The following is a 22,997-nucleotide window of genomic DNA, read 5'->3' as shown; positions in this document are numbered from 1 at the left end:
CTCGCGCGGCGCACTTCTGTCATATCACCTATGTCCATATATTTGATCTCTTTTCACTTTTACCTTTTCATCAATATCACATTGAATTTTGATTCCGTGTTTGGAATTACATCATGACAACGCAACGTATAACTGTCCGCTAGTGAATATTGTTTCTTTCTCTCTACAAGTAATGTGTCTGACATAACTACACAGGACTTTTCCAAATTTTTTTGCATAAGCTCTTGTCTCATGGTGTTTCCGGCCCCAGGCGTGGTTACATTGCTTGGCACAAAGACTTGTCTCACAGGACGTGGAAGTGTCTCTGAGACATTCAATTCTCGTCTCCTTCCAAGATTTTTTTTTTATAATAAAGAGATATAATCTTAACATTTGAGAATATGGAGGTTGCAAGCAGCAGGCAGCAGTGCAAAGTCATTTAACCTCTGTCTCCATCTAGTGGTCAATCATCAGAGTTCTGCTCAAAAAAGAAGGATCAAACCAATGTAATCCAATCCAGGCAGTTTAACAATGCTTAGTATGTATTTACATCAAAGATGCTGAATCAAAGTAAAAGGTGGTTATATAAGTTAGATTAATCTGTTTTACACATGTTATTTTATTTGGTACACTTACCTAGTACTGGCAAGGATCACCTTTTACGTCCAAACAGCATGAATTCTTCATGGCATCGACTCAAGTGCTGGAGACATTCCTTTAGAATTTTTACCCATTCTGACTAGACAGCATCAAAACACTTAAGATTTTTTGGCTACTCATTAATACTGTAAAACTCCTGTTCTGCTGTACTGGGGACTATGCATGCAATTGGAGTAAAGTAAAATCACTGTCGTGTTCACTTTCATATTATGTGTGCTTTGTGACATAGTGCATTATCTTGCTGGGAGCAGTCACTTGAAAGAGGGTACATTGGGGCCATAAAGAGGTGCACCTGGTCAGTAATAATGCTTAGGTTTTGATGATAATGCAGCAATAAGAGGCCTAAAGTGTGCCAAGAAAAAAGTATTTCTCTGCACCATTACACTACCACTACGAGCCCCTACCATATCATCCATTTTTAGTGAGCACATTCCCATTGGAGTGTCATTTTCCTGTTCTTAGCTGATGTGTTCTTCTGCTGCTGTGGCCCATCTGCTTCATGGTACACAACACATTGAACATTCAGATATGCACTGTTCACACACATACTCTCACAGGGTCAGTTTGAAGTTGCCAGTTGATTTAACATGCACACCTTGGAGGATGTGAGAAAAAAGCAATAAAACAAACAAAAAAAGCATCACAAATGAATAACTCCATTGAAATGGCTTCACCAACTTGTAGAAATGACTTCACTAACTAACTTGTGAGTAATGAAATAAAGAAGTAATGGAAAATAAAGTGCTTGATGAAACCCAGTGACACTGACAAGACATTGACAGTCCTTAATTCTGTAAGAAAAACAATGTTATTAACTGAGCCACCCAGTTAATTACTGTCAAGAGTCATGACATGGCAAAGGGTGCAGCCTGGCACTGTAACTGCCACTGGCTCTTCCACAAACTAATGTGTTGCTGTTTCTTCTTGTATATTGTAACTACTGGACACCGAATACAGTAAATAAATAACACTTTCCATTCTTAAGTGAATAGTTTATCTGTAGTGAAGGAATGTCTGCAGAACCATAATATTATATAATAATATTTTTTTATACAGTACCAATCAAACATTTGGATACACCCTGAAATATTCAGAGAAAATGTGGAGAAAACATGATTCCAGGAGGCCTTTGCCATGTCATAGTCTCGTGAATGCCTGCACTGTATTGTCCATTTTAATCTTTTCTTTTTATTTGCCAGTTTCAGATTTGGCTTTATCTTTGAGACTCTGTCTCTTAGGCGAACATCCTGAAGTCATCTTTTCCCAGTGGCAGACTGAGGACCTGTTTCTTAAACTATGTACTCTGATGTACTTATCCTCTTATGCAGTTGTGCATTTGGGCATACCCCGTTTTTTTTATGTCCTGGTTAAACCAGGTATGCCATCTTCTCTCTATAGTAGACACCATTGTATGAGTTCTTCAGTTCCTTGGCAATCTGTCACATTAAATAACCATCACTCTGCACCAAAAAAAAAGAAAGTGAAAGGGTTGTTTCTTTTTGCTCATTTTTTTACCCAAAACTGAACTTTAGGAATTTCAGTACCTTGCAAACCAAGGGAACAGAATAACAGATTTCAGTGGTGCTAATGAAATTGCAATGGCCTCTTTAGTAACTAATTAGTATTTATACATGGCTAAATAAGGGTAAGCTAAGGGAGTGGATTATTGGGACACAGTAGGAATGGCTGCTGAAATTTGGATTTTGCAGTCATATGTGAATAATAAATGAAAAATGTACATGGCAGTAATAGCCATTAGTAACATTAGTAATACCTTGGTGGTATTTTAAAGTCAATGTAATGGTACCTTGATAAAAATGGTATGTTTTTATCAAAACCATGTACATTTCTGGGCGTGGCTAAACTTTTGACTGGTACTATATATTAATTCATTCATTCCAGAAAATACTAATGCATTCCCCAATGTGGTTTGGTCTTTTTATAAATACATTATAATGATGTGTAAAATGCGGATACAAAGGTGTCTAACAGTCCTGCCATTGCAATGTATGATAAAACAAGGAGAAAAAGCTTTACAGATTAAGTGGAAAATATGCAAACTCCACCCCACACACTCTTAACCCTGCTTCTCAAATTCACGTTCGTAGCCTCAGAACACACTGGGCAACGGGGTATGACACGCCACCACCAGGAACAACCTAGCAAGCATACTGTACATTCTGGGTGGATGTACAAAAAAAAAAAAATACGCACAAAACAAGGAAGTGTGGAATCTGAATCCCAGAGACAGAACTGTTAACCACTGCACCACCATGCCGCAAATTCAAACTCAACAGTTACAGTTTTGCGCAAACACAAACTACTAATTTTCCAAGCGCGAATCGTACAGTCAAATGTGGATTCCGTGGCACGCGATGTGGGAGCCGCTCAACTTGAATACCTTGTCACATGATAGTGGCACACAGCCGGGCATTTTTTTTTTTTTTTTTTTTGACTCGTAAAGATGGCGTTGACCTCTTCAGCTTCATGGGGGTATCCCGCTTTATGATGACTGTTTCCGGGGTGAAAGGGTTTGGTAAAGTGACGCTAGAGCGACAAGGTTATTTCATTGCGAAAACGTAAGCTATGAGGGAAAAGCAGGGTCTTCCTACCGGCATCTTTAAGGTGTGTAGTGCATATTCACATAGAAACAAGAGCTGGTTACTTGTTGTGTCCTAGTAATCTTAGAGGAACTTTTAGCTTGTTGGTTTATTTTAAAAAAAGATGTGCATTAGCACATCAATTTGTATAACTGCGATGTGAATTTGAAATGCAGATTTAATGAACAGTTCATGGACCGTGGCACTGTCATTGTCATTTTTATAACCAAGACATTAGTTTCATAACTGGTAAATATTTTAAGCACATTTTTTCTAATTTTACTTAATATGACTAATGGAAACTAATAGTTTGGCTTCTAATATTGAACGTTTATATAGCAAGTTACCGGACAAATTTAGGATTACATTATCATGAGTCTAAAGATCCTCGATTGTGATAGAAATTTGTTATTGTTCACCCTCTAATAGAGTTTCATAGAGGGCGAGATTTTTAGTAAAGGATCAAAAATAAAATTATATTTGTAATCACTGACCTTGATATTGTCTAAATGATACCCCATATACTACTGTTTGAAATTTGTCATTTTTGAATTTCTTCGAGAATTAGGACCACGGGTAGTAAATCAAATGTCGAAAAATACTGTCGAATTCGTGATCAGTAACCTCAAAGGAGCATAACCCGACACTCTACATGCCCCGCTACATTATCGCTCTCATTTTTTTGAAAGCTTTGTGAAAAGGTTTAACTTAGACTACCGTATCCCATTAAGGGGTGGACCCCATGGGCTGCTGATGTGGCGTTCACAACTTCATTTCGTTTTGATCTTTTTTGTTGAAGACATCTATTGGTTTACTCTTTATCATAAGGGTGTTATTTCCTACAACAAATGTTTCAAAAGTGAAATAATAATCAGGGTTTTTCAGGTCTAGAGGGCTAAAAATCTGGGAACACCAAAAAGTTCAACGCTTTGCATAGCTAGACATCAAGACAAGTGAAACAGTGTATAACTATGTGGGGGTTTTCTCATACTGGTAAGTCAGGAGAAGCTGGACATAAAAAAAGCTAAAGTGATTTCAAAGCATTTGTAAGGAATTGTTATAAACACATAAGAGCTTTCTTCTGTAAAAAATTAGTCAACACTTCCTTGTTCACAAAAGAAGCCTCTGTAGTAGTAGTAGTAGTAGCAGCAGCAGCATGCTTTATTTCACAACAAACACTGTCCCAAATCACTTTCTGTCAATCTAGTAACAAGAGCCTGATAGAGGCCCTAATACAAATAATACACCCCACCCACACCCCTGTGAAATTAAATTTAATCTAATTAAAAAATGTCTAATGAGATATGTCAAACATATTATCTACATAAAAGGGCAGTAGTCCTAATTGAGCTTTATGGACTTGTTGGAATAAGAACTCTGTTAATCTCTTATTTCAGATGTCAGGTAGCCAGGCATGTTAATAATAAAGCCATTTGAAATAACAACCATATAATCACCCTGGACCCCATAGGCCGTGGTACAGCTGCTCTGACTGCATTGCCTGTAAAGCACCAAATCTTTAAAAATCATTTAATGTATGTACTAGGTTAAAATTTAGAATATGTCATTATAACAAATATACAGTACATTTACATAATAATTAATTACATTTATGTAATGCTTTTCTAAGTGCATTACACAGGTAATTGGAGAGCTACTTTGCTGCCAATGCGCAGCATCCACCTGAATGATGTGATGTAAGCCATTATTGTGCCGGTACACTCGCCAAACATTACCTTTTAGGTGGTGAAAGAAGTAGTTAGCCAATAAGGGACAGGGGATGAGGCTGTGATGGGCAATTTATCCAGGACATTGAGGTACACCCTATATTTTCAAACATACCGAGAAAGCATTTATTACAACAGAGAGAACAGAACCTTGGTTTTACATCTCATTTGAAGGACTACACCTTTCTTACAGCAGTGTCCCTATCATTGCACTCTGGCATTGGTATCCACACACACAGACCACAGGGTAAGCTCCCCCTGCTGGCCTCACCATCACCTCTTGCAGCAGGAACCCATATTTTTTCCTAAAAGGTTCCCCCTCCAAGTACTGGCCAGGCCCAAACATGCTTAGATTCACTGTTCTGAAATATAGGTGGTATGGCTGCTGGCAGATTTTTAAGTGATTGGTAAGAAATTAAAAAAATAAAAGTAAACAGAATTTCAAAATAGATACCAAGAAATTAATCTCTGCCATTATTCACAGGTTAAGGTGATGAACTAACACTACAGCAAACACACAGCTAGTTGGGGGTTAATTGAGACAGACCAAGATGTCCCATTAATACCCAGAACGCGGCATGGGGTTTGAAAACCTACATATTCCCAAGGTGCTTTGTTTAGAGATGCTTGCAGGAGACTAGTTTACAAGATCAGGTACATCACAATTGGTAATATACTATTTATTTAAATTTAAGCAGAGAGTGGCTGAATGACTTGATTATTGTCACAGAATGAAGAGAAGGCGAGACTTTATCATCATTCTGGTGGTTTAAAGGCCAGTGCGTTAGCCACTGAGGTGTGTTCAGAGGCTTGTTTCACAGCTTGGAATCAGAAACTGAAAAATAGTATACATTTCAGCTTGTCTGTGATAGGGGAGGTGAGTCACTATGTATGCTGAAATATAGTTGAGATGTCATGCAGGGATATACAGAGAAGCCAGTGACTGCAGGTAATAAGAAGCAGAGTTGAGAACAGACCTGTAGGTCAGTAAAACAATTCTAAAACCTGATCCTAGTAACATTTGGAAGCCAGGGAGAATGTGAAGGAAATGCACAGTTTAGGATCAACTTATTATAGTGTTTGAACAGGCAGGTTTAGTGACAACCTGTGGATCATGCAGCAAATCACAAATATATTTTGAAATGTTAAATATTGATAAACTAATTTGCTGAGCAGCAGAGACAAACAGTGAATGTCTGAGTCCAGTTGACAAGTATCTCAAGGCTAAAATAGGAGAAGATGAATATAAGGCAGGAAGCAAAACTAAATGAAGTGATAGCCCACACCTCCACCCACAATAGGACAAGTCAGTAATGGTGGCCTGACAGGTATTTTTGTTTTATGGTCTTGTGAGAAATCAACAGGCTGATCTTCACAGCGTCATGACAGAAAGCAAGGATGCTTGCATTTAACCAGATGGATGATGTGGCATTGTAATGTTGTCTGTTTGTTTGTGTAGGTTTTAATTCAGGTATTCTAGTTTCTCATCCATGGACCCAAAGACTTGTAGGTTAGGTTAACTGGCAACTGTAGGGAAAAAAAAATTGGCCCCATTGCATTTGTGTACAAGTTTCTTATATGAAGGACGGGTATTCTGTCCTGGTTTGGTTCCTGCTTTGCATACAGGGGATAAGCCCCAGCCCACAGTGAAGTGTGGATTAAGCATGTTTTATAATGTGTATACCTATAATGTTTGTGTGTAGCCTGTGGATTATAATTAGTGAATATGTCAATGTGAAGTTTGGTGGGACTGTCTCTAAGGGCTTTGGTTTCCTTGACAAGGAGTTAGTGTGTTTACTGTAAACTGGCAACAGGTGAACGTGTAAGTATGCAGTGTGAGGTGGAACTCCCTATATTTCATCAGTTATTACTAGAACTGGTTATGTCCCTGTGAAAGTGTGTTTAGTCTGTGGATACATAGAGTACTTGGTGGGAACAGAAAATGAAGAGGTAACTTTTCAGTGTTGAGCAGACTTTGGAATATTTGAGAAAAAAAAGAAAAAGTCTTATTTCTATAATTTTACTTTAGATATACTGTAGAGTCTAAGCTTTACTTTAGATCAAATGGTTCAGACCCTGGGGTGCATAAACCTCTTTTGAAGGCGTAAGGAATTTTTCTATAGATGTTTAAAAAATGTACATTTAAATAGCCAACTGGTTTCAAAATCTGTATATCATCTTAATAAAAGACTGACATGTAGGAGTGAGAGGCCTACTCACAAGAGATTAATTTAGAATTGACAATTAAAATTTGTCAGTTTGGAAGGAAAACCAATGTAGCTGACGATAAACCCACATAGAAGTGGAAAGAATATGCAAACTCTGCACAACTACAATAACCAGGTGCTTTAGACTCAATCTCATAAGTGCTAAGAACCTAAACCACCATGCTACCATTGTAATATTTTAGATATGAAGCTGAACATATTATGTACAAACTAAAGTATAAGTTAGATTAAATATTTCCTTTAATTCCTGAAACTACTTTATTCAAATTTAGAGTCACAAGGGATGCATCTATCACATATTTGAAAATATTATGCAAAAGTATGATTAGTGAATACTACAAAAAGCACAACTACTGTATATAAAACTTGGGTTAGAAAAATTAATTGCAGTTACACAGTGGCATAGTCACTTCACCAAAGGCCTAGATTTGACCATACTGCATATTGGTAAGTTTAGGTTTGTCTGGTATGAACAAGTAAGGGTGTGGGTGTGCATTCGTGTGTCTTCTTGTAGTTAGTTTGTGAACATGACTTGCACCTGATATTAATGGAATCTGCGCTCTATGACCTTGTCATGGAAACGATTCCAAAAAATAATCAGATCTGCCTAGTATGTGACATTTCCTACATAATGGTGGGGCTTTAGTAGAAAAAAATATATAAATTCTTTAATTTCAGAGCACAAAATGTTCTGTAGTAATTTTGCTGAAAAAAACATGACTTCCAGCAATTGTCAGACACTGCTAAAACTGTGCTATTAGGATTCAGTGATTTTCTTTGGTGTTGTTGTAACCCAGTATACTGACACACACACACATATCACTTTGGAAGTGTTTTTTAAAACATATAAATCTGTTGAGAACCTGAAGTGGAAATTTTTATCTTGTTGTAATAGTTGCTATGCATATGTGCCTCTATGTGTGTGCATGTATGTTTATGCGTGTTTAAAATATGCAGGAACAGATTAACTGTTGCTTAATTGCAGTATATTATTTTTAGTTATTTGTTCTTAGATTGTGGTTGTGTAATTACTCAACAGCAATAGAATATTAACTTATGTACTTGTGCTGGCAGGATTTTTCATATGAGAGTGTTCATTTGTCATGTTTTTAATAATAACTTTTATTATTATTTTTTTAAATCAGCCAATTTGGAGTAAGCAAGCAGAGGTGTGTCTGTTGACTGCATTGCTAAAATAAAGGACAAAAGGATTTGCAGTTTGTTTTCAGAAAAAATATATGCAGATGCTAAAATAAAGGACAAAAGGATTTGTAGTTCGTTTTCAGAAAAAATATATGCAGATGGAATCTGCCTAGTAAGCATCAAAAATTCATTATAATGTTCCAAGAATAAATATTTTTGAACATGGTGCTTTTGAAAAAAGTAGAATATCCACAACAAAAACATTATATGTCTGTGCACGTAATTGCTAATTTTGAATTGGTCATGAAGCAGGTCAACAAACTTGTTTTGATTTTGGCTCATATAATGATGTTGGCTTCATCTAGCCTTTTAACTATGGAACATATTTCTTCATTGTAATAATTCGTAGTACTGTATTTTAATGATCTTCAGGTAATTACTTCTGAAAAAACAACAGCAGCAGCAGTCACTTTAGACTGACAGCTATGGATGACTTTTGCAGTCAGCATGGGACAGCCCTCTGACACTGTAGAAGAAGGCAGAAGGTTCATGTTCTTCTACATGAAATTGTAAAAAGTCAAAGGTGAGTGCTGCTAGTTTGGTTGCCTTAGGGTGCGACCTGCTAAATGAATTACTAAATTCACTGTGGTGGCAGTTTTTATTATGTGGTGCCCACGCATATTTCATTGGTGAAGCGTATTTGGATTAAGTATCTATTTCACATTCCCATTTATTAAATACATCTCCCACTAATTTGCCAAATGTGATTTTGTCATGTGTTTGTGTATATTTACAGTATTTGTATATGTTTAGGGAGAGTGAAGGATATAATTATGTTATAGAATCAGACATTGAATGAAATCTGAGTTAAAGGAGATTAAAACAAGATTTTTTTATGGACTAAAAAGTTTGTACAATTTTTTGAAGCATTGTTAATGAACTTTTTAATAGATATATATAGTTTATATAAGTACTCATTCAATTTTTTATCATATAATTTCAAATTTTCCCCAATTCTGCGGAATTTAATGAAATTCTGTCAATAATTTAAACATTTATATCAGTGCTAACATCTTTATGTAAAATTCAATTAAATTATACCATTGACAACAGTGACGATTGTATTACTAAAATAGAAGTACCGTTAACCTGAACCGAAAACACTTCAGTTATTATAACCCAAACCAAGAGAATGACTTCAGAGTGATTATGTACTTATCACATACTGTAGCTCGTCAGTGTATCTTGTTTACATATTAAAAATCTAATCATAATTTGAATAAAAAAGCCCACCTGTCCATTAAAGCTTTTTCATCTAGTGTCAGGATTACAGGAAGCAAGTTCATATCTTGACAGGAGTTACTTTTTTATTATATTAGTTTTCATAAACTGTGTTTTTGACTAAATCAGCCTAAAGCATGATTCCTTCACCACAAGGCCATGCAACACTTATTCATACCTAATACTGTTCATTTTTATATACATTGAGGACTTAGTCATAAACAATATGGTCCTAGTCAAACTTGTTTACACATTTAAGTTTGGCATTAACCAGAGACCTAAATAAGAATGTAGATGCTGTTTGTTTGTACGTTATTAGTAAGGCTGTATAGTTGTTAGGAATTTCTCTTGGTGTTAGATCCATACACGTATCAAGGTACATACAAACAACACAATATACAATACATGACACTAACACAACATTATATAAAGTAGTAATAAAAAACTGTGCATTAAACACAAATAAGTACAACAATACGTAAAGTAAAATTGTACTCCTTCCTAGTAATATATCAAGTAAGTCCTTAAAATATTAACAGAAAATGAGCAGAAAATAAAAAAAAAAACATACCAGTAATTTAGCTTGGATGGAATATTTAGAAACCAGCAAAAGACAGATAAATCAGAGACTGTGTTTAATCCTAGTGGCTCCACTAGGAAAGAAACTGTTGATATGTGTAGTAGGTCTTGCCTTTAGTGACTGGTAACATTTCCTCGGTCTTTAATGTGTGGTCTTTAATAATGTTTCTGTCATGTTTCCTGACCTATGATATATACAGGGCCTCTGTGGAGTCCAGTTTCAGACCTACAATCTTTTCTGCTGTCCGAATAACACGCTGCAGTTTGTTTCAAGTACGCAGATGTATTGTAATAACATACTGTTATGGAGAAACTGTACCAGCACTGATTACAGGTTACACTTTTTAAGATGACAGAGAATAAACATACGCTGCTGATCTTTTTTGATAAGAGCAGTTACTTTTTCATATTAGTTCATACTACGAGTGATAGGTTTGCCAACAAATTTAAATGTGAATTTTTCAGGGATTGTTGAAACATTTTATTGGGTTTTCCATAAATTATTGCTTGCTTTTAATTTGTGTATTACCATTAATTCATTTGAAAGCTTCTTAAAAGTGCTTAAATGGTTTGGAATTATGAAGGGACTCTACAAAGTTTAAAAAGAATGGCTTATCATAAAAATATGTGCTGAGATCTTTCGTTATTTTTCTCATTGATATAATCCATTTGCTTTTTGTTTCCTCAGTTTAATGTTGCTTGTGTCCTTCATAGTAAATGAAACATAGCAGAATTAATTTTAATAATTTCTCATAACTTGGTGACTAATAATATTATGATGCCTTAACACAGGCAATACTGTCTGGGCTGGTTTATAGACCTTCTCACCTCAATAGAACTGAATTAAAATATGTTGTTCTTTAATTTTGTTTTGATAACTAAAATGTAACTGTCAAATAATCCATTACACATTAAATATGAATAAAAATTCTTATAGAAATAAAAGCAGAAAAATGAATATCTAATACAACACATAGTACTCTTACACAGTAGGAGAAATGTTTCATTATAGTGTGTACCCAGTATTTTTATTTTAAAAATTCATATTTGTAGGAGCTGTTTTCTTTGCGGTTATACTCCTTGATTTATATCTCTGAAAAATGCACATTTTAACCATAACTACAAATATACTTTTTAAGTACCATTCTGTTTTTATGTTATTGCATGATTAATGGTTGGGATAAATTACTGAAAAAGCTAATGAGAAGTCAAGCAAAATGACACCTTTTAGTGGCTAACTAAAAAGATTACAGTATGCAAGCTTTCGAGACAACTCTGGCCCCTCATTCAAGCAAAATGTTGCAAGCCATTTTCTCATATTGCCTGGAAGATTTTGCATGCTTAACGTTTCTACAATGCACATGAAGTAGTAAAGTTTACTGAATGCTTGTAATATTTAGCAAACAAATGAAAATGTATGGGCATTTGGCAAGCATTGTTAATTTTCTTTTTTCTCTTGTTTTGCTACAGTGTACTTTGAGCGAATAGCTGTTTAATCTGCTTGCTATGGCGAGCCCAGTGGTAGCAGTTAACCATTTACTGCGAGGAATTGCTGGAAGTTTCAGAGGGCAACATACATCTGTGCTGTGGAGGCCCAGAGTATTGTGTAACTGCATACTACATAGGTGGGTCTGGAAAATGTTGGTCATTGTTATAGTCATATGGTGGTTTTTGTTATTGTTTACAAAAGCCTGATTCATGATTCCTGGGCACAGCACCCTAACTGTCAATACTTTTATGGTGACCTAAACCCTGGCAACATGAGATTTTCTTTTTGGTGGTTGGTGCACATAAGGTATGCAAGGCTTTTTACAGGCATGTTCAAGTAGTACATTTCCTTACTAATTCTTTCAGGTCTGCTGTTCATTCTGTTATTATTTTGGATAGTTTACTTTATTTTCATTGTCATGTATATGGCAGAATATTGAAATGCTTCACTTCACTGTACTAGTAGGTCACATGAGTCTTCGAAAATAGTCACATTTATGTGTGTGTCTTTTTCTTCTAATAGAAAAATGTCATCAAGAAGAAAAGTTGACCATCTAGAGAGAACTGCGCACAATCTGAGGCATGAGGTTAGGATACCATAAAACTGAGCAATATACAACGTAAAATTGATATTTTTTGTTATATAAAAGGTCAAATGTCTAACTGTTACTTTAGCATTTTTTTTAAGATGTTCTTTCAACTTCCTCCTCCTCCTTTTATAATAAAACAGTGGTGTTTGTATTTCTAGAATATATGAAATTTACATTTTTTTTAATCTAAAAAAGCATTTTTAATCTAAAAAAGGTATACTTCTTTTGTGTTACGTCTTTAAAAATAGTACACTTACCTTAGCAGTGACCTTAACAGTGTTTGTTATGCAGTTTACAAATACATATAGGGATTTTTTTTCCTTTTTTAAACAGAATGTGCATTTTAATCATTGGTTATTTTTTACATGACAGGTTATTTCTCAAGCAACAATATGTGGAATTACAAATGAATCTGACAGAGTCAAGAGGATTCGTCTAGCAGTAGCAAATAAGGAATTTACTTTTAAAGCAGGGCAATGGTAAGTTGTGCTGTTGTATTTTTCTCTAAAATTTATTTAATAGTATTACAGAAGCATCATTACTTGTTAGTAGTTATATTCTGGTTAATTCACCAGATTTTTAAATAAATGTTAATTAGACTAGTTTTTTGTGTTTAAACTATTAATGTGAAAGGAAGAATCGTTCTTCAATTACTTCAGAACTTATTTTTAAACTAAAAAAAACTGTTTATAATCCATTATATAGTGTTAAAGTTTATATCTATGTAATTCATAAGTACTCAAGAAATAATGTAACTAGCCAACACATAGTTGAGACTTGAAATGACACAGTATGTTGTTTTTAACAGTTATCTATACCTTTCTAAACACAAATCTAGAATCTCTAGGGATTGTACATCATTAATCTGTTTGAAAGTTGAGCTAAGCAGAGGTCAGTGAAGTTTATCTTTTAAATATCTTAGAGCTGGAGACTGAAGGTGCAGTGCTTTACTACATTATATGTATTATGGGTACTCTGAGAAACAATTACAAATAATCATGCACTATGTTGTTGTTATTTATTTCATTCCTGTGTCTAAGAAGATGATTTGATAACAGGCGTGTCATGTTTTTCGGAGACATATCGAATGTGACATATTTATTTAACCAGTTTTCTGAATTTGCATTACATACAGTGTTGTCAAAGGAAGCCAAATCAGTACACTCATACTTGTGTCCGTACTCAGTCATGGCATAAGGGTGGATTTTGGGAGAAACCAGAGAATGATCTAAATGATCATGGAAATAACAAAACAAGTTCCTTATTAAAGAAACCCCAGCTGGGGTTAAAACTACATCCATGTGTTAAGAATTGGAAACAGTACCCAGTTAATGCCAGTTTATCACTGTTTACTCACACACACACATTACCCAGTAAGATTGCTGAAAGTCTGAGAGTACAAACCCTGCCTCCCTTTTTAATCACTGGCATGGAGATTTTCTTGTGTTTCTTGTTCCATAAAAACAACAATATGATACTGCTCCCTAAAATAAATAGTATAAATATTAGATACTATCTTGTATATAAACATCTACGCATGGAGTGTGTGTGTCTGTCCGGCCCGGAAGTGAGAGGTGGAGTCAGGGTAAGACCTCCGCCCCCCGAGGAAACAGAACACTCGCTTAGCTGCTAATAACACAAGCGAAGCCAGCATGTCAGCAAAACAAAGCCTCCAAAGAAAGACAAAGTCGCTTAGCTGCTAACATCGGCAAGACAGTATCCCTTTTGAAGTCTGATATCCATCCAATCCGCTATAACCAAACTACAGGGTCATGGGGGTTTGCTGGAGCCAATCCCAGCCAACACAGGGCGCAAGGCAGGAAATAAACCCCGGGCAGGGCGCCAGCCCACCGCAGAGTTTGATATATTTATAACAACTAAATTTCGTGGATGGATTTTAAGGAATGTATTTAGAGGCTTCATGGGCATTTATATACTTTTACTGGCATATGTAATATCTTAAACCAAGGTTTTTGGATAGGAAAGTGAATAGAATAGGTTTTAGTTTATGCCTGCAAATTTATTAAATCTCTGTAATCTCTCTATATATTATTGTACAATTCATGGCAAATGGTTTTATGAACACCTAAACATACTCACAATTCAGTCTTTCTTAAGAAATTTTGTAAATTTAGAAATGGCTGTGAAATAAATTCTAAAGTTCTAGGTTTCGTCCAAATTACAGTGAGCCTCTAGAGTAATATTCAATAAATAGATGAATTAAAATTGAAACATTTTTGCTAGTATAGACCTTGTTATTTCTGGTGAAAAGCTTTGATGGCATTATAACAATGACCAAGCTGGATGATGGTATAGTCACTATTTCTTTGTTTTGCTACATGTAATAGAAGATAAGCCAACATTAAAATAATCTTAATTTTTGTATTATTTTGTTTCACATCACTTTTGAGGGAGCTATTAGGTAATCTATCAGTAAGCTAAAGCTGAACATTTGTTGATCTGAAACAAGTAAGCATGTATAGATCAGTAAGGTAGAAGGAAAAAAAAATTAAAGTGCTTCTGAATGTTCTAGTTCAGACCTAACCCTCATTAAGTTGTTATGCTAGAACTAGAAATTAGCATGTTATGCCTAAAAACATACAATTGAAACTGAAATAAACCATTGAAGAAGTAGGCCTAAACTCATCCTCTGCATTTTGAGAGACTGAGCAATAACCACAGGAAGTGTATGATTGTATTTTTTGCTTATGAAGTTGGCATAACCCTATTGAGTGTTTGGAAGTAATTGCATTTTCACAGGAGTCCATGAGCATGGCATACATTTCTTCAAAAAATAGTATTTAATTTTTGTGTTGTTTATTCTCCCAGGATCATCTTTGTCATGTTATAGTTATGGGTCTTTAAACATTCATTGTTAAGATAATATAAAAAATCAAATGGACTTTTTTTTTAATTTATGCATTTTTCATAATTTGGTATACTGCAAACATTTTTTAACATTTTTAACAGTTAACATTGCTATTTTTTATGTTTTGACTTAAAGGAAATTACACCTGATTGAATAAATCTTTTGCTACCATAAGAGGGAGCTGTAGTTATTAAAAATAGGCATTAATGCTTGCTTTAATAAACAAAGCAGCTGTAGATATTTTAAAATTATTGATTAATGCGTAGTATTTTTATAATAGTGTTTGTATGTCTACATATGCATACATTTCTCAAGTATGCAAGTGTTTTTAGTTTGCTTTTTTAAACAGTTTATGAGGTCTAAGTTGTCCCTCAGTGAGTGATTGTGGGGATATGTGTGATTGGTTGCTTTTTCACCAGTCAAGATAGCCTCTAATTTCCCTTTATTCCTTTATTGAATAAAGTGGTTTTAGAAAATGAATGGGTTTTGTAAATGCTCAATAAAATATTCTATGGAAGGAATTAAAAAAAATTCACATTCTACCTTCATTTCCCCTCTTTTATTAAATAATAATTATACATTACTCCTTCGTTTGCCCTTTTTATTAAATTAATTTCAGGAAACAGTTTGTTGTGGAAATATTCTTTGAGCTTTCCTAATTGGTTTAGTATTGTTTGCTGTCATGTTTTATATGTTCTTCATGCTCAAGTGCTTTGTGTTCAGTATTCTATAAAGGTGTAGCTTCTTAGATTTGTGTACATGTGAAAGTATAAAAGTAGGCAAACAGCTTTAATCCTAGGCAAACCACCAGTAGATGATATTTAGATTACTTGCACTAACAAAATGACACAACTGAAGAGAAAATAAGTACTGTATGTATAGTTCAGTACAGTTCATGTAGTATGATAAGCATATCTCAGTTGGGCATGCGTTTCCACTATAGCTCTTCAAATGTGATCTTGCAGTGTGAATTCCAACTTTGTAGTCTGGAAAAAATGTATTTTTAACTGATACAAGACTTACTTGATTTTTTGTATTACTTGGCTTTGGTTTTATAATAAACTATTATTTTGATTATATGAGGCTATCAAAGAAAGGATAAAATGTTTATGGTACAGGTGAGGCTGAAGTATTTATGCATGCACAATATAGTAGGGTTGCAGACAAAATTATAAGAGCTATAAAGTTAAGGAGAAAAAATATAGTAATTTAAGCATTGTTTAGATTATATCTGGCCATGTTATTAAAGTATGTTTTATAAGGGGACCAATGCATGTGTACGCTGATGTGTGTGAAAAACTAAAAAGAAGCCAGAAATGTAAATCCATGGGATAAGACATTTCTTGTTGCTTTATGAAACTGGCAGAAGTTATGAGAATGCTGTACGATATAATATTTTGGCAGTTACCGTTTAGACCAATATTGTGGCTAAGCAGAAACTGTTTAGTCTAACTAGTTTGTTTGTTTGCTATTAGCTGAATGATCCAAGTATCACAAAGCTGTTGCTTAAAAGCCAAAAGAGAACTTATTTCAACACAACTGGGTTCTAGGCTAATACTACTTTCTTTCTTTAAACAAATGGTTTCTGTTTTCCATTTTAAGTGCATTTCAAATTAGTTCCTAATGGTGTCCTCGGGTAATATTTTTTATTGTTTTGAGCAGGGAATTTTTCTTCTAAAATTCTAGAAACCATGATATATAAATATACATTTTTCTATAATTCATTAAAGCTGCCTTTGTGCCTTTAAAATCTCCACCACCCCCACAACAAACCCCACTATCCGGTCCAGCATTGAATGTGTTCTACCAACTGCCGAGCATAGTACAACTCCTAAGAAATTCCATTCCCTCTCTAAATTCTCTCTCTCCTTAACCTGGCCTCATTGTTTATCTCCTGCTTGTTGAGTGTTCGCCCCACTCTCCCCTGGATTTTGGAAACCTTGTCCAACATCACTTCTGACCAAGCCAGAACTTTTAAGTTGAGAGGCAATAATGTATTCCACAGCCTCCATACTGCCCTAAGGATATACTATATAATATAAATCACGCTTGAAGAAGAAATTTGAAACATTTAAGCCTAGAAATCCAGAAATTTTACAATCACACATTTCTGCACGTTTATGTCATTGGCATGTATGTATTTTTGTGGGCATAAAATTAGCCAATTTTATTTTATTTTTTTCCTTGGGATAGTAAATTATGTATTTTTGCGCAAGTACTAATTTTTCAGCCAATTGTTAAGCTTTTTAGGAAATTCTGGAGAGTTACCATTTACCATGGAACCTATCAGTGAAAACTGTATTATTTTATTAGGTAAACATAGCAGTGATTGGCTGAATGCTGTACAGTAGCTGGTTGCATGAGCTTCTTTTGATCATTGACCATTTCAGATTTGTTATTTGTTGTGTTTTTCACATCAGTTGAATGATATCAACACAATGCAGCACCAAATATACAATTCTTACTGTAATCTGTAAATTGCACAACTGAGTTCTGGCACACATTTTCACAGACTGGCATCCAGCACTACTTGTGCAACTTTTATAAAACAGTATCAAAGATAGTATAATTGACATTTGAAGATAATCACAGTCACTTTAATTCACGACTGACAGAAATTTCCATCAGTGTAGTTTTAATCTGTTCCTTTGTAGATCAGAAAATTATGAACATTTTTAGATATATTATTACAGAGAACACATCCCCATACTTTAACTCCCTGCTTGTCCCACAAGTCTCCACGTTAACCTTCCAATTTAACCAAAAATTTATACTCTTGTTGAATGTTTAAAATATAATAAATGCTGCTTTTTCATGTTTGATATGCTGCTTTGATATTCGCAACACATGACAATTCATCTGTTTTTTTGTGTTGCAGTCAGGCTAACATTCTCTTTTTCTTCACTTTCGATTTTGTTATTTTAGAGAAGAATATTAAACTATGATTTAAGTATTTAAAGTGTATACACATTAAATATTTATTTCTGAAAGTCATGGCTTAGAAAAGTTTTATACCTGAACAAAGCTGCCTTTTCTGAATAGAGCTTTAAATAATACAGTGTTGTTTAGAATTGCAGCTTAAAGTTACCAATTGAAAGCAGCATATAGCTAACCAGTATTAGAGTACAGGTAGCCTTAATTCAAGGTCATATACTGTACTTTCATAGGCATCCAGTGTGTAATAGCCGTGGAATCCACCATCATCCTTTTATGGAATGGGATGCTTGCCCAGATATAACTGAGTCATGGAGGATAAGCCAAAAATAAAGTGGAGTGGGGGTAAACCAAAATGCATGTTAGGTAAAAACTTATTTCCCCATAATGCAATCAGATCACCTTTATATAGTCTAGTTGAACATTAATAGTGCTTCCATTTGAAGACTCAGTCTAAAACTGTTTATGTTTTTTGTGTCTGTGATGAGCCTCAGAAAGTACAACAAAATTAAGTATAAATGATTCCACAGCATAACTGGTGAGCAATATAAATACAAAGCTTTCATGGGTTTAGTGGTTAATAGCATCAGTATTGTTGCATGTGCAGAGTAGAGTCAAATTCTTACTTCCATATGCTAATCAACATGCATCACATTGCCATTCTTCAATAACTCAAAACTTCTCTTTTTCTTAAACTCGAAACTTCTGTCTACCTGAAACATCTGAAATAATTACCTTAAGTCAAAGTTATAATTATAACTATAGAGGTCCCATCAGCCTATACTTGAACATAAAAGGAATATTAATAAAAAAAAACTCTTGACAGCTCAAAGCAAGACTTAAGATACAGTAATAGGGAAATGAATTTTGCAATTTTATTGTTTTTTGGGATATTAGAGGTTTATTTCACAAAATGTTTGGTCTGACATTCCAGTCATAAAAGGGTGAGCACCTTTTCTCCCTTCTAAAGTATTTTTGTGTATTTCTTCAGTTTCATATAGCTACTGAACTCTAAAATAGAAAAGGGTATATGTAATGCTGATATTATTTACTGGGTGTTCTTATTCATGATGCAGATGAACAGTAAGCACTGCAAACTTGGAGTGTACCAGCTGAGCTTGGAATTGATTTGATGTATCAATTTATACTGTGTGGTTTATTTATCTTATACTATATAATTTTGTGGTCTAGGGTGGATTTCTTTATTCCTGGAGTTTCAAATGTTGGTGGCTTTTCAATTTGCTCCAACCCTGGACTTCTGAGGAGAGATGGAGTTATAGAGTTGGCTGTGAAATATAGTGAACATCCACCAGCCCGATGGATTCATACCGAGGTAATATAATTTGAGAACGAGTGAATGAAGACTGGTTTTACAGCACTGTTTTTTAAACATACTCATTATTTGCTAATGTAATGTATAATCCCCATAAAAACTAAAATTCTGAAGTGGGCTTTGATATATTAGAATGTCATAGATGCCATATAATAAAGAGTCAACTGTGAAGTAATTTCTTAAATAAAAAAGTGTGTTCTATGAGACAAGTAAAAAAAAAGTTTTCTAACTCACATATATAATTCACATATATGTTAACTTGGTTTCCTTCCTACAACTCTACCCTCTTATCAAATTGAATAATTTCATGGAAGGTAACAAGCTATCTGCTTCATTAGAACTCTGTACATGACTTTTTGAACAATAAGATGACTCCCCTAGTTAGAGACCATGCAGAAGATGAGCATTTGGGGTTAGCAATTTTTGCATTATGGAAAAATATTATAGCACTCATTCCATTTATAAGATGTTTTAAACAAAAGCAGTTTGACTTCCATTGTAAAGCAGGTTAGAATGAAAAATTATAATGTTCAGAAAACTAAAGTGTCATTCACAGCAATGTCTATCATCAAAATATAAGCACATTTTACACATAAATACATGACTCGTCTAAAATCTAAGAGAGTAAATTCAATGATTCATTCATAAATGCTAGAAAACTAATACAAATCTATGAATATACAGTGGTGTGAAAAACTTTTTGCCCCCTTCCTGATTTCTTATTCTTTTGCATGTTTGTCACACAAAATGTTTCTGATCATCAAACACATTTAACCATTAGTCAAATATAACACAAGTAAACACAAAATGCAGTTTGTAAATGGTGGTTTTTATTATTTAGGGAGAAAAAAAAATCCAAACCTACATGGCCCTGTGTGAAAAAGTAATTGCCCCCTGAACCTAATAACTGGTTGGGCCACCCTTAGCAGCAATAACTGCAATCAAGCGTTTGCGATAACTTGCAATGAGTCTTTTACAGCGCTCTGGAGGAATTTTGGCCCACTCATCTTTGCAAAATTGTTGTAATTCAGCTTTATTTGAGGGTTTTCTAGCATGAACCGCCTTTTTAAGGTCATGCCATAGCATCTCAATTGGATTCAGGTCAGGACTTTGACTAGGCCACTCCAAAGTCTTCATTTTGTTTTTCTTCAGCCATTCAGAGGTGGATTTGCTGGTGTGTTTTGGGTCATTGTCTTGTTGCAGCACCCAAGATCGCTTCAGTTTGAGTTGACGAACAGATGGCCGGACATTCTCCTTCAGGATTTTTTGGTAGACAGTAGAATTCATGGTTCCATCTATCACAGCAAGCCTTCCAGGTCCTGAAGCAGCAAAACAACCCCAGACCATCACACTACCACCACCATATTTTACTGTTGGTATGATGTTCTTTTTCTGAAATGCTGTGTTCCTTTTACGCCAGATGTAACGGGACATTTGCCTTCCAAAAAGTTCAACTTTTGTCTCATCGGTCCACAAGGTATTTTCCCAAAAGTCTTGGCAATCATTGAGATGTTTCTTAGCAAAATTGAGACGAGCCCTAATGTTCTTTTTGCTTAACAGTGGTTTGCGTCTTGGAAATCTGCCATGCAGGTCGTTTTTGCCCAGTCTCTTTCTTATGGTGGAGTCGTGAACACTGACCTTAATTGAGGCAAGTGAGGCCTGCAGTTCTTTAGATGTTGTCCTGGGGTCTTTTGTGACCTCTCGGATGAGTCGTCTCTGCGCTCTTGGGGTAATTTTGGTCGGCCGGCCACTCCTGGGAAGGTTCACCACTGTTCCATGTTTTTGCCATTTGTGGATAATGGCTCTCACTGTGGTTCGCTGGAGTTCCAAAGCTTTAGAAATGGCTTTATAACCTTTACCAGACTGATAGATCTCAATTACTGCTGTTCTCATTTGTTCCTGAATTTCTTTGGATCTTGGCATGATGTCTAGCTTTTGAGGTGCTTTTGGTCTACTTCTCTGTGTCAGGCAGCTCCTATTTAAGTGATTTCTTGATTGAAACAGGTGTGGCAGTAATCAGGCCTGGGGGTGGCTACGGAAATTGAACTCAGGTGTGATACACCACAGTTAAGTTATTTTTTAACAAGGGGGCAATTACTTTTTCACACAGGGCCATGTAGGTTTGGATTTTTTTTCTCCCTAAATAATAAAAACCATCATTTAAAAACTGCATTTTGTGTTTACTTGTGTTATATTTGACTAATGGTTAAATGTGTTTGATGATCAGAAACATTTTGTGTGACAAACATGCAAAAGAATAAGAAATCAGGAAGGGGGCAAATAGTTTTTCACACCACTGTACAACTTTGAAGACAAAAGATTACAATAAGAGAATCTTAATTAAATAAACAACTGATCAGCAGGATCAGCCAGTGATCAAGAGACCTATCAGAGTAGAAAGCTACAACCTCCAGAAACCTTTTAGTAATACCATCATCCTTATCAGGAAGATGTGGAAAATCAGGGTAGGTCAGCAAAAGATGAAAAACCCATAAAATTTCTCAAGACTGGATCTGAATACATGCCTACCTACAGGAAACTAGAGATTACCAATTACCTTTGATCACTTAGTAAACATCACATCCGCAGCTGTTTCTACCATCTTCTGAACTAAATAAAACGACTTGGCATAAGAAAGAAAAAGATCATACTTTGTTGTGTTTCATCGTGGCTTGGCTATAGTGCATGTTATGACATTTCTTTTTTATACATGCAAACAATATGCAGGAGGACAATAACACTGGCTTTTAAAATAAAAAAAATGTAAGTCACTGCTTTAATATATAGTGTACAGTCATCCCTCACCTATCGCGGGGGTTACGTTCCAGAGCCTCCCGCGATAGGTGAATATCCACGAAGTAGCGACCTATATTTATTTTATTATTTATACATATTTTAAGGCTTTACAAACCCTTCCCACACTCTTATAAACCTTTCTCACTCTCTTGTTAACCTTTCCCACACTCTTATAAACACTTCCTATGCTCTTAAACACTTTCTACATTCTTAAACACCGCAGACCAACACTGCATGCAGCGATCAGACGTCGATGTGTCTGCACTCGCTTTGTGAAGGGGGGCAGCTGAACTCACGCTGAGCAGAAATGGACTTTGTGCTGCTTCTGCCAAAATGCCTGCTTGTCGCTCTGCACGTTTAGAAGGAGGAGGAGTGGGGGGGTGTGAGGGCTGAACGCACGTTTGCTCAAACCCCCCTCCCCGGAGGCGCAGTACGCTCCTGCCACTTCGCATTGTCAAGGGGGTGGGGAGCTGAATGAACGCTAAGGAGAAGTGGACTTTGTGCTGGCTTTGTGCTGCTTGTCGCTCTGCGTGTCAATAATTTAAAAGCCTGTACAGCACCTATTTTCCTGTCTCACTGTCTTGTCTTGCGTGAAGTTAAAATGTTTTATAATAGTGAGATGTTACTCATATCCTTAGCCCGACATCCACATACCATATGTGTTAACAAATTGTGTTTTATAAGTTTACATGTGTTTAACACTAGAATTACCAGAGCCTACGAAAAAACTCGTATATCCGGCCCACCTTAAATCGCTTCTTAAATCCGTTCACACCTCTCCGCCAGCATC

The 22,997-nt window shown here is 35.3% G+C and overlaps 1 protein-coding gene across 2 annotated transcripts in view; it reads left to right on the top strand.

Moving 5' to 3' along the window:
- Positions 1–3,117: 3,117 nt before the first annotated feature.
- The window catches only part of oxnad1 (oxidoreductase NAD-binding domain containing 1), a 42,845-nt gene continuing 22,965 nt past the window's right edge, over positions 3,118–22,997 (top strand). Inside the window, exons 1-6 of one of the 2 annotated variants that reach the window (XM_028818203.2) lie at positions 3,118–3,264; positions 8,770–8,920; positions 11,668–11,822; positions 12,209–12,272; positions 12,648–12,754; positions 19,270–19,411. In XM_028818203.2, the coding sequence (XP_028674036.1) occupies positions 11,704–11,822; positions 12,209–12,272; positions 12,648–12,754; positions 19,270–19,411 (432 nt within the window). In that variant the 5' untranslated portion in view covers positions 3,118–3,264; positions 8,770–8,920; positions 11,668–11,703. The remainder of the gene's footprint in view (positions 3,265–8,769; positions 8,921–11,667; positions 11,823–12,208; positions 12,273–12,647; positions 12,755–19,269; positions 19,412–22,997) is intronic. The other variant, XM_028818204.2, reaches the window with a different exon arrangement.

Source organism: Erpetoichthys calabaricus, chromosome 13 (genome assembly GCF_900747795.2).
Source record: "Erpetoichthys calabaricus chromosome 13, fErpCal1.3, whole genome shotgun sequence".
Classification (NCBI taxonomy): domain Eukaryota; kingdom Metazoa; phylum Chordata; class Cladistia; order Polypteriformes; family Polypteridae; genus Erpetoichthys; species Erpetoichthys calabaricus.
This window is presented reverse-complemented; position numbering and strand designations above follow the sequence as displayed.